At 35.2% G+C, this 12,382-nt stretch overlaps 1 protein-coding gene across 1 annotated transcript in view; it reads left to right on the top strand.

Annotated features, from left to right (window-relative positions):
* The first annotated feature begins 2,109 nt into the window (after positions 1–2,109).
* CTNNA3 (catenin alpha 3) overlaps positions 2,110–12,382 on the top strand; it is a 1,692,711-nt gene continuing 1,682,438 nt past the window's right edge. Inside the window, exons 1-2 of the mRNA XM_042960559.1 lie at positions 2,110–2,141; positions 3,262–3,365. Coding sequence (XP_042816493.1) covers positions 2,132–2,141; positions 3,262–3,365 — 114 coding nt within the window. The 5' untranslated portion in view covers positions 2,110–2,131. The remainder of the gene's footprint in view (positions 2,142–3,261; positions 3,366–12,382) is intronic.

The following is a 12,382-nucleotide window of genomic DNA, read 5'->3' as shown; positions in this document are numbered from 1 at the left end:
ATTATAAGCAGAGTTGAAATTCATTATCTTGACTATGTACAAATTTCTATGTTAAGTCATTGGGGACAACTGTTGGTATTATTTTCAAGAATACTTTAAATATCCATTTTTATAGTAATAGAATCATGGAGTGTAATCATGTAGCATAGCATCTGAAGTGCAGTAATTCTTCTAGCTTTTATAGTATTTGCTTCTATTAAAAATTATGTTATTAATCTAAGAATTAGAGTTAATCAAGGCAAGAGTTAATGAAGATGATTTTTTAGTTATAGGATGGTTTCGTGTGTATGTGTCTGCATGTGTATCGGTGTACAGTGTGGAATGGCCTTGGTGAAGCACTGATCTTTTTTAAATTTAAATTTTAGTTAACATACAGTGCAGTATTGGTTTCAGGAGTAGAATTCAGTGATCACCACGTACATCATGTACCCAGTGTTTATGACAATATCCAAAACACCCACCCACATACATACACCCACTTACATTTACCCAAAACTCATCACAGTACCCACCCACAACACCCAATGCTCATCACAAGTGCCCTCCTTAATACCTATCACCCATTTAGCCCATCTCCTACCTACCTTCTTCCATCAAGCCTCAGTTTGTTCTCTGTTGTTAAGAGCCTCTTGTGGTTTGTTTCCCTCTCTCCTCTTTTCCCCTCCTCCTTCCCATATGTTCATCTGTTTTGTTTCTTAAATTACACATGAGTGGAATCATATGGTATTTATCTTTCTCTAACTTATTTCATTTAGCATAATACATTCTAGCTCCATCCATGTTGTTGCAAATGGCAAGATTTCATTCTTTTTGACAGCTGAGTAATATTCTATTTTATATACATATATCTATGTATATATAATGGCATATATCATAACATATTCAAATTAACAAATTGTCCATAAATACTATTATGCAAATCACTAAGCCCACAAATTAGTATTAACTTGTTCACAGTCAAGTATTTACTGAAGGTCCACAGAAATAAACAGTAAGAAATGTACGTGTGTGTGAGTGTGTGTGTGTGTGTGTGTGTGTGTATACACAGTCTGAAATATATATACATACATACTACTTCTTCTTTATCCATTCATCAGTTGGTAGACATATGGGTTCTCTCCATAGTTTGGCCATTGCTGATAAGAAGCACTGATCTTTTCACCTACATATACACATGGAGATCATGATTATCTTTGGAATAAATACAATAACACATTTATGGATCTAGGGGAAGGATCCAGTAGAGTGGGAGAGATTGATGAGCAAGGAGATGCTGATTTTATGGAGGTAAGCCAATGGGAGTTGTAAAGGTCTAGGAGGAGAATGGGAATAGACTATCAGGGGAAGCAGTTGGGGGGACATGGGCCCTACCCTGGGGGTTGGAGGCAAGGGTGTTGGAAAAAGAACATTCCTCTCTCCTAAAATCACTGAGATTTAAAGGAGTGTTGAAACGATTGATTCTGGATAAGAAAGACACCATGAAAATGTGTACTTGTTCCTTCCTCCCTCCCCCTTTCCTTCCCTCCCTTCCTTCCTCCATCACTCCCTCCTTCCCATTTGCCTCTCTCCTTTTCTCCCTTCCTCCCTCTATCCTTCTTTCCCTCCTTCCTTGCATCCTTCTTTCCTTCCTTCCCTCAGTTATCTGTACTTCCATTATCCAATCATAAAGCTCATTTGTCAATTAAAAAGAAAACAATTATCTACCCTTATATCTAAAATCATAAACTAAACTAAATGTATAGTAGTCCCCTTTTATTCATGGGGAATATGTTCCAAGACCCCCAGTGGATGCCTGAAATCCTAGATGGTACCAAACTCTGTGTATACTATGTTTTTTTTTACTATATATATGTACTTGTGATGAAGTTTAGGCACAGTAAGAGATTAATAACAATAATAAAATAGAAAAATTATGACAATATAGTATAATAAAAGTTATGCGATATAGTTTATCTCTTTTCCTCAAAATATCTTATTGTGCTCAGTCTTCATCTTCTTGTGAGATGGTAAATTAGCCTATTTGATGAGATGAAGTGAGTTAAATGACCTAGGCATTGTGACGCAGTGTTAGGCTTCTATTCATTTTCTGGTGATATGTCAGAAGGAGGATCATCTGTTTCTGGACTGGACCATGATTGACTGTGGGTAACTGAAGCCACAAAAAGTAAAACTGTAGATAAGGGGGGAGTACTATTGTACTTCTTAATTATTTTTGTTTTAGCTTCCTTGAGTGCCATAGGGAATATCTGGATATTTTCTGGGGGCAGAATCTAATATTTTCTTAGCCTGCAAATACAGGAAACTATAGAAGAAAATGGGTAAGAGCCAAGTGGGAAGGTTTTTGAGCTGATAGTAACACATGTTTCTGTGGACTATAATTTTTTTTTTGAGACTAAGTTACATACAGGTGATACATGTTTCTTACTGTTTATTTCTGTGGACCTTCAGTAAATACTTGACTGTGAATAAGTTGATACCAATTTGTAAGCTTAATGATTTGGGTAATAGTCTTTATAGCCAATTTGTTGACTTGAATATGTTATGATACATGCCATTTATGGTCTTCTGATATATATGTGTGTTCTTATGCAAAAATCTCACTGATTTCTGAGATTAATGTCAATGCCTTAAAGATGGCTTATAATTTTTTTCTTATTTTGTCTTGCCCAAGTATCAATCTCTTCTCTCTTTATGTATAACCATGCCAATTTAAATTAGTTTATTTTCTGTATAGGAAAGTAAATTGCCCCCAACTTTCTTTTCCAATCAAACCCTCAAACAGTTCCCCAAATAGAGATGTGTCATATGTCTTCCAAAGTTCTATTTGCTTCCTCATCTGAGTCATCATTAGCAAGAACAAGCAAAATATGAGTGCTGGCTGCCTCAGTGCTATGATTTCATGGAAGTCAAAGCACTTGCATGCTGTAAAATATGTCTCACCATTTGGCCATTCTTTTTTCCTTAAGACTCCTGGTCAAATGTAAACTCACCCTGGGTTATTATTTTAGTCATGAACATATACTAACATAGATTGATTCATTGGAAGATCTAATTCTAGACCACATGGCCTCCGAGAACAGATGGGGAATATCTCATTTCTCTGTTGGTGAACTTGGCACCCTGGTCATCTGAGAGCTATGGCTGATATCAGGAAGAGGTGCTGAATACAGATCTCATGTACTCTATGGTTTTCATTAGTGCTTCCCCTTTAGAAAGTATTTTTCTTTATTAATAAGTGTCTTTTTTTGCTTTTGTGCACAGGCAGCATGTCAGCTGAAACACCAATCACACTGAATATTGATCCTCAGGATCTGCAGGTCCAAACATTCACTGTAGAGAAACTACTGGAACCTCTCATAATCCAGGTATTAAGACCATGGGAATAAAAATGTGTAACTGAAGAAGATCTAAAAACATGGGAAAAGTAGATCATGAACCAAGAAAAGAGTTGATTTTCATAGAATGAGTATGTCATCTCAAATTGTCCTTTAAAGTGCTGTTAAAATAAAAAAAATTATATATTTAGTAATAATAAGAAATTTATGAAAGTTACCCCCTCCAGATTCTCTTTTAAAAGCAACAGCCATAAAAATATGTATATACAGCTTTCAAAGTATCTTTATATAAATACTCTTGTTTTATAGTCATGAAAACTGAGTGAGGTAGGCAGCATGTTAAAACCATCTTTATTATATAGATGAGGAAGTTGAGCCTAGAGACTTTCAATGACTTGTCCCAAGGCACATAGTGGCTCACTTGTCAAGTAGGAAATTATTTTTAAAATACCAAAATGTATGAGAAAAGCAACTATTTAAGAAATTCTGTGATAAAGTCTTTCATAAAGTCAATAATCCTTTCATAATATACATCATGATTCTCTGACTTATTATGTAAGTCCAGATTTTATTTATTGGAGCTCTTAAAGCAGAACTTGAAAAAACTTATACAATGCTATAGACTTAAATTTTTGTCCTTAACCCAAAATTTGTGAGGGAACTTCTCTTTAGGCTTATCACACATTATACCTTCTAAGACAAATTATCTCTTTTTCTTTTTTATTCAAGTATAATTCATATACAGTATTTTATTAGTTTCAGGTATACAATATGATTCAACAATTCTGTACATTTCTCAGTACTCATCATGATAAGTTTACTCCTAATTTTATTCATCTATTTTACCCATTCCCCTATGTCCCCTCTGGCAAACACCAGTTCTCTGAATTCAAGTGCCTATTTTTTTTTGTTGTTGTTGTTGCTGTTGTTTTTTTCTTTTCTTTCTTTCTTTCTTTCTTTCTTTCTTTCTTTCTTTCTTTCTTTCTTTCTTTCTTTCTGTTCATTTGTTTCTTAAATTTCACATATACATGAAATCATATGGTATTTTCTTTTTTTTTTTCTTGACGTATATCACTTAGCATTATACCCTCTAGGTCCATTCATGTTGTTGCAAAATGGCAAGATTTCATTCTTTTTTAGATGACTAATATTCCAGTGTGTATATAACACATCTTTATCCATTCATCCATTGATGGACACTTGGGCTGTTTCCATACTTTGGCTATTGCAGATAATGCTGCAGTAAACATAGGAGTGCGTATATATATTTTTGAATTACTGTTCTTATATTTTTTGTGTAAATACCCAGTAGTGGAATTACTATATTATATGGTGACCCTATTTTTAATTTTTTGAGGAGCCTCCAAACTGTTTTCCACAGTGGTTGCTGCAGTTTTTGTTCCCACCAACAATGCATGAGGGTCCCTTTTTCTTTATGTTCTCTCCAATACTTGTTTTATGTGTTTTTGATTTTAGCCATTCTGACAGGTGTAGGGTGATATCTCATTGCAGTTTTAATTTGCATTTCCCTGATGATGAGTGATGTTGAGGATCTTTTCAAGTGTCTGTTATCTATATGTCTTCTTTGGAAAAATGTCTCTTCAGGTCCTCTACTCATTTTATAATTGGATTCTTGCTTTTTTTTTGGTGTGTGTTGGGTTATAGAAGTTCTTTATATATTTTAAAAGTTTATTTATTTATTTTGTGGGGGGAATCGTGTGTGTCCATGAGTGGGAGAGGGGCAGAGAGAGAGGGAGAGAGAAAATCCCAAGCAGGCTCCGTGCTGTCAGTGCAGAGCCCAGCAAAAGGATCGGTCTCACGAACTGTGGGATCATCACCTGAGCTGACAGCAAGAGTTGGACACTTAACCGACTGAGCCACCCAGGCGCTGCTCTTTATGCATTTTAGATAGTAACCCTTTATTGGATATATAATTTGCAAATATCTTCTCCAGTTCACTAGGTTGCCTTTTTGTTTTGTGGACGTTTTCCTTTGCTGTGCAAAAGCTTTTTATTTTGGTATAGTCCCAACAGTTTAATTTTGCTTTTGTTTCCTTTGCATAGGAGACATATCTAGAAAATATTTCTACAGACAGTGTAAAAGAAATTACTACCTGTGGTGTTTTTGTTTTTTTGTTTTGTTTTGTTTTGTTTTTTAGGAATTTTAAGGTTTTAGGCTTTACATTTAGGTCTTTCATCCATTTTGAGTTTATTTTTGTGTGTGGTGTAAGAAAGTGGTTTATTTTCATTCTTTTGTAGGTAGCTGTCAAGTTTTCTCAGAACCATTTGTTGAAGAGACTGTCTTTTCCCTATTGTTGACCATGAATAAGTGTGGGTTTATTACTGGACTCTACTCTGTTCAATTGATCTAGGTGTCTGTTTTTGTGCCAGAACCATACTGTTTTGACTACTGCAGCTTTGTAGTGTGTCTTGAAATCTGGGATTGTGATACCTTTAGTTTTGTTCTTTTTCAAGATTTCTTGGGCTTTGGGGTCTTTTGTGGTTCTATACAAATTTTAGGATTATTCTACTTCTGTGAAACATGTTGGGTTTTGATAGCCATTACATTAAGTCTGAACATTATTTTAGGTAGTATTGGCATTTTAACAATATTGAATCATTCAGTCCATGAGCATGGAATATCTTTCCATTTGTTTGGGTCATCTTGAATTTCTTTCATCAGTGTTTTCTAATTTTTGGAGTAGTGGTCTTTCACCTCCTTGTTTAAGTTCATTCCTAAGTATTTTTTTCTTTTTTGGTGTAATTGTAAATGGGATTGTTAAATCATCCCTTTTTTAGGGCTTTGAAGCACTCAAAGGTTACTTGAGTGAGAAACTGCATTGATTTTACCTCTGATACTTTATTTATTATTTGAAGAGAGAGAGAGAGGGAGAGAGACAGAGTGAGCAGGGGAGGGGCAGAGAGAGAGAGAGGGAGAGAGAATCCCAAGTGGGCTCCATGCTGTCAGCATAGAGCTGGACGTGGGGCTTGATCTCACAAACTGTGACATCATGACCTGAGTCAAAAACATGAGCCTGATGCTTAAATGCCTGAGCCACTCAGGCACCCCACCTCTGATACTTTAAAAATGTTCTGCTTTTCTTCTTTGTGGGATAGATGGTGAGGAGGGGAGTAACTCAGAATAGACTGCATGATTTTACTTAGCACACCCATAGAAGATATCTGCTACTGGAAACACAAAACATATGCTTTACTGATGAAAACTTAATCATGAACGTTGGCATTCTTAACAGCACTGATACCTGGTGTGAAATTGATACTTGATGACTATGTAGACTTCATTAGAATCCCTATTTTAGCCACCTACTGAATTCTCTCATGTTAAAAAGAAACAAAAAAGCTTATTTATTGTTTTTCTGGTAAAGTTCACTGAAAAAAGTAGAAAAGCAAAACAAAATAAATCAAAACCAAAACCAAAAATATGAGAATAAAAATCACTCAATTATTACAACCAAGAGGTAAACAATGTTTTGCTGTATTTACTTGCAATATACTAAAATTATGGATTTTTATTATTCTTAGAGTTTTATAACATTAAAGAACATATATGTTATATATAATTTATATCTCATATATATGAAGAATATATGTAAACAAGGTGGAAATAATACTGTATATGTAAGGTTTTATTTCACTTTCCTATTTAAAGTGATATTTTGATAATTTCCCCATTCTTTGTAAGCATGATTTCATAAAATTGTGGTTTAATTATATTGCTGCACCATAGTTTTCTTTAAGTTTATTTATTTATTTTGAGAGAGAGTGCTAGAGCATGAGCTGGGGAGGGGAAGAAAAAGGGAGAGAGTGAGTTCCAAGTGGGCTTCGCACTTCCAGTGTGGAGCCTGATGTGGAGCTTGAACTCATGAACTGTGAGATTGTGACCTGAGTCAAGATCAAGAGTCAGACACTCAACTGACTGAGCCACCCAGGCACCCCTGCACCATAGTTTTTTAAAGCAGCCTCACTTTCTTACACCACTCACAAAAATAAACTCAAAATGGATAAAGGACCTGAATGTGAGACCATCAAACCCATCAAAACCCTAGAGGAGAAAGCTTGGAAAAAACCTCCCTGACTCAGCCGCAGCAATTTCTTACTTGACACATCTCCAAAGACAAGGGAATTAAAAGCAAAAATGAACTATTGGGACCTCATGAAGATAAAAAGCTTCTGCACTGCAAAAGAAACAATCAACAAAACTAAAAGGCAACCAATGGAATGGGAAAAGATATTTGCAAATGACATATCAAACAAAGGGCTAGTATCCAAAATCTATAAAGGACTCAGCCAAACTCCACACCCGAAAAACAAACAATCCAGTGAAGAAATGGGCAGAAGACATGAATAAACACTTCTCTAAAGAAGACATCCAGATGGCCAACAGGCACATGAAAAGATACTCAATGTCACTCCTCATCAGGGAAATACAAATCAAAACCACACTCAGATATCACCTCACGCCAGTCAGAGTGGCCAAAATGAACAAATCAGGAGACTATAGATGCTGGAGAGGATGTGGAGAAACGGGAACCCTCTTGCACTGTTGGTGGGAATGCAAACTGGTGCAGCCACACTGGAAAACAGTGTGGAGGTTCCTCAAAAAATTAAAAATAGATCTACCGTGTGACCCAGGCAATAGCCTTGCTAGGAGTTTACCCAAGGGATACAGGAGTACTGATGCATAGGGGCACTTGTACCCCAATGTTTATAGCAGCACTTTCAACAATAGCCAAATTATGGGAGGAGCCTAAATGTCCATCAACTGATGAATGGATAAAGAAATTGTGGTTTATATACACAATGGAATACTACGTGGCAATGAGAAAAGAATGAAATATGGCCCTTTGTAGCAACGTGGATGGAACTGGAAAGTGTTATGCTAAGTGAAATAAGCCATACAGAGAAAGACAGATACCATATGTGTTCACTCTTATGTGGATACTGAGAAACTTAACAGGAGACCATGGGGGAAGGGAAGGAAAAAAAAAGGGAGGGAGCCAAATCATAAGAGACTCTTAAAAACTGAGAACAAACTGAGGGCTGATGGGGGGTGGGAGGGAGGGGAAAGTGGGTGATGGTCATTGAGGAGGGCACCTGTTGGAATGAGCACTGGGTATTGTATGGAAACCAATTTGACAATAAATTTCATAAAAAAAATAAAGCAGCCTCCCATTTTGGGACATTCAGGTGGTTTTTGCTTTTTTACTGTTATGAATAATGTTGTGTTGAACATCTTTGTATATAAATTTTTGTCATCAGTTCAAATTGTCTCCCTAGGATTAGTTACTAAATGTAAAAGTGAGCAAGTAATGAGAATTGTTATGGTTTTTGAAAGTTATAAAATGAGTTCTCACAAGTCATTTAAGATTTTGTTCCTCTGCAATTACTAGATGTGAATAGGGTAATGGCCTTCATTTAGTGATAAAGGCTAGTGCAGTAATGCAACCACATAACCCTTATTTGTCCTGTAAGAGTAGAACATTAGAGTTGGTCACTTAAGACTTGCTAGTCACAAAGGCTGCTGACATATTGTTTATGAATAGAGAAAGTATCATTATGAAGAAACTACTTTTTATGTTCTAACTGAAACCAATAAATAGTTTGGTTTAGTCAAGTACATTGATAAGGCAGTCAATAGGGAATATTTTATTTTATTTTATTTTTTTTTATTTATTTTTTATTTTTTTATTTTTTAATATATGAAATTTACTGTCAAATTGGTTTCCATATAACACCCAGTGCTCATCCCAAAAGGTGCCCTCCTCAATACCCATCACCCACCCTGCCCTCCCTCCCACCCTGCCCTCCCTCCCACCCCCCATCAACCCTCAGTTTGTTCTCAGTTTTTAACAGTCTCTTATGCTTTGGCTCTCTCCCACTCTAACCTCTTATTTATTTATTTATTTATTTATTTATTTATTTATTTTTCCCTCCCCCATGGGTTTCTGTTATGTTTCTCAGGATCCACATAAGAGTGAAACCATATGGTATCTGTCTTTCTCTGTATGGCTTATTTCACTTAGCATCACACTCTCCAGCTCCATCCATGTTGCTACAAAAGGCCATATTTCATTTTTTCTCATTGCCACGTAGTATTCCATTGTGTATATAAACCACAATTTCTTTATCCATTCATCAGTTGATGGACATTTAGGCTCTTTCCATAATTTGGCTATTGTTGAGAGTGCCGCTATAAACATTGGGGTACAGGTGCCCCTATGCATCAGTACTCCTGTATCAATAGGGAATATTTTAAATAAATTCACATTGAAGAGTATGCTGTTCACAGTTTATGTGTATTTCCTGGCATGTTTAAAAACTATTATAATAATCTATAAACACTTGATGAGTCCATGTAGAAAATTAAAAGGGTAAAATGACCTGTAATAAGTGTATTTGATTGGAAAGAAATTTAACTCTTTTAAAAAGTGTGGTCATGCTTATTACTTCACAGGGGTTTAAATATGGTGCTTGGATTCATACTTCTTCATGATCTACAAGTAAATGTGTCAGGGAAAGAATAATTAGTATTTATTATATGCTAGATAGTTCTCAGTTATATGTAAGTGTAGTTGCTAATTTTATGGTCCTTAAGATTGTTGTGAATGTTTTTGAACAAGTTTCTTGATTTCTTAAAGGCAGTTGGTATACTAGTTCACTAATATCCCAGTTAGAAAAAAGTTTCTAGATCTTAGCAAGATTCAAATCAAAGTATTAATAATTTATAGAATATTTACTATGTTTAGAAATTATCCCATAAAGGAGAATTCTAGTGCAGCAAATGATTTGGACATACTCTTGATTTTCATTTTAATGGAATTATTCTTATCAAAAACCAGCGCATTTCTAACTCAAAGAATTATTAATATAACCGACCTTTTGTTGATGCCACAGAGTTCTTGTATCTGTCACTTTGATCATGTATTACCTATCAATACAAGTAAAAATTTTCCTTAAATTGTATTTTAGGTGCATTTTTCTAGAATAGCATCATACTGAATATCTCATTGCATTTTTTTTCTATTTTTTCTATTTTATTTTATTATTTTATTTATTTTTATTATTTTATATTTTTAAAATTTACATCCAAGTTAGCATATAGTGCAATAATGATTTCAGGACTAGATTCCAGTGATTCATCCACTACATATAATACCAGTGCTCATCCCAACAAGTGTCTTTCTTAATGCCCCTTGCCCATTTAGCCCATCCACCCCCCAAAACCCTCTGGCAACCCTGTTTGTTCTCTGTATTTAAGAGTCTCTTATGTTTTGTCCCCCTCCCTGTTTTTATATTATTTTTGCTTCCCTTCACCTTATCGTCATCTGGTTTGTATCTTAAATTCCACATATGAGTGAAGTCATGTGGTATTTGTCTTTCTCTAATTTTGCTTAGCATAAACACTGTAGTTCCATCTATGTTGTTGCAAATGACAAGATTTCATTATTTTTGATTGCTGATAAATGGATGTAGATATCGATAGATATTTATATATAGATATATCTATATTGATATAGATATTTATATATAGATATATCTATATTGATATAGATATCTATATTTATCTATAATATATATATTTATATATATCACATCTTCTTTATCCATTCATCTGTTGATGGATATTTGGGCTCTTTCCCTACTTGGGCTATTGATAGTGCTGCTATAACCACTGGGGTGCATTGTGCCCCTTCAAAACAGCACACCTGGCATCCTTTGGATAAATACCTAGTAGTGCAATTGCTGGGTGATAGGGTAGTTCTATTTTTAATTTTTTGAGGAACCTCCGTACTGTTTTCCAGAGTGGCTGCACCAGTTTGCATTCCCACCAGCAGTGAAAAAGGGTTCTTCTTTCTCCGCATCCTTGCCAACATCTGTCGTTGCCTGAGTTGTTAATTTTAGCCATTTTAACAGTGTGAGGTGATATCTCATTGTGGTTTTTATTTGTATTTCCCTGATGATGAGTGACATTGAGCATTTTTTTCATGTGTCTGTTAGCCATCTAGATGTCTTCTTTGGAGAAGTGTCTATTCATGTCTTTTGCCCATTTCTTCATTGCATTATTTGGTTTTTGGGTGTTGAGTTTGATAAAGTTCCTTATAGATTTTGGATACTAGCCCTTTGTCTGATATGCCATTTGCAAATATCTTCTTTCATTCCATTGATTGCCTTTTAGTTTTGCTGATTATTTCTCTCGTTGTCCAGAAGCTTTTTATCTTGATGAGGTCCCAGTAGTTTGTTTTTGCCTTTATTTCCCTTGCCTCCGGAGACACGTTAAGTAAGAAGTTGCTGTGGCTAAGGTCAGAGAGGGTTTTGCCTGCTTTCTCCTTGAGGGTTTTGATGGCTTCCTGCCTTACATTTAGATCTTTAATCCATTTGAGTTTATTTTTGTGTATGGAGTTTATTTTTGTGTATGGTGTAAGAAAGTGGTCCAGGCTCATTTTTCTGCATGTTGCTGTCCAGTTTTCCCATTTGCTGAAGAGACTGTCTTTATTCCATTTGATACTCTTTCCTGCTTTGTCGAAGATTAGATGGCCATATGTTTATGGGTCCATTTCTGGGTTCTCTATTCTGTTCCATTGATCTAAGTGTCTGTTTTTGTGTCAGTACCATACTGTCTTGATGATTACAGCTTTGTAATACATCTTGAAGTCTGGAATTGTGATGCCTCCAACTTTTGTTTTCTTTTTCAGAATTGCTTTGGCTATTTGGGATCTTTTCTGGTTCCATACAAATTTTTGGATTGTTTGTTCTAGTTCTGTGAAGAATGTTGGTGTTATTTTGATAGGGATTGCATTGAATATGTAGATTGCCTTGGGTAGTATTGACTTTTTTTTCAACGAGTATTTAATTTGAAATACTTACTTGGTTTAAGTATGTAATATTGTCTCTGGTTATACTGGAAAACATTCCAAAAGAAGTTCATGATCTTTAAGCTCATAGTGCCACCAGATAAAGTTATCAATGTAGTAACCCCATTAAAAAATCCTCACTTTTACTCATTATTTATCTTAATGTTATATTCCT

This window comes from Panthera tigris, chromosome D2 (genome assembly GCF_018350195.1).
Source record: "Panthera tigris isolate Pti1 chromosome D2, P.tigris_Pti1_mat1.1, whole genome shotgun sequence".
Taxonomy (NCBI): Eukaryota; Metazoa; Chordata; class Mammalia; order Carnivora; family Felidae; genus Panthera; species Panthera tigris.
This window is presented reverse-complemented; position numbering and strand designations above follow the sequence as displayed.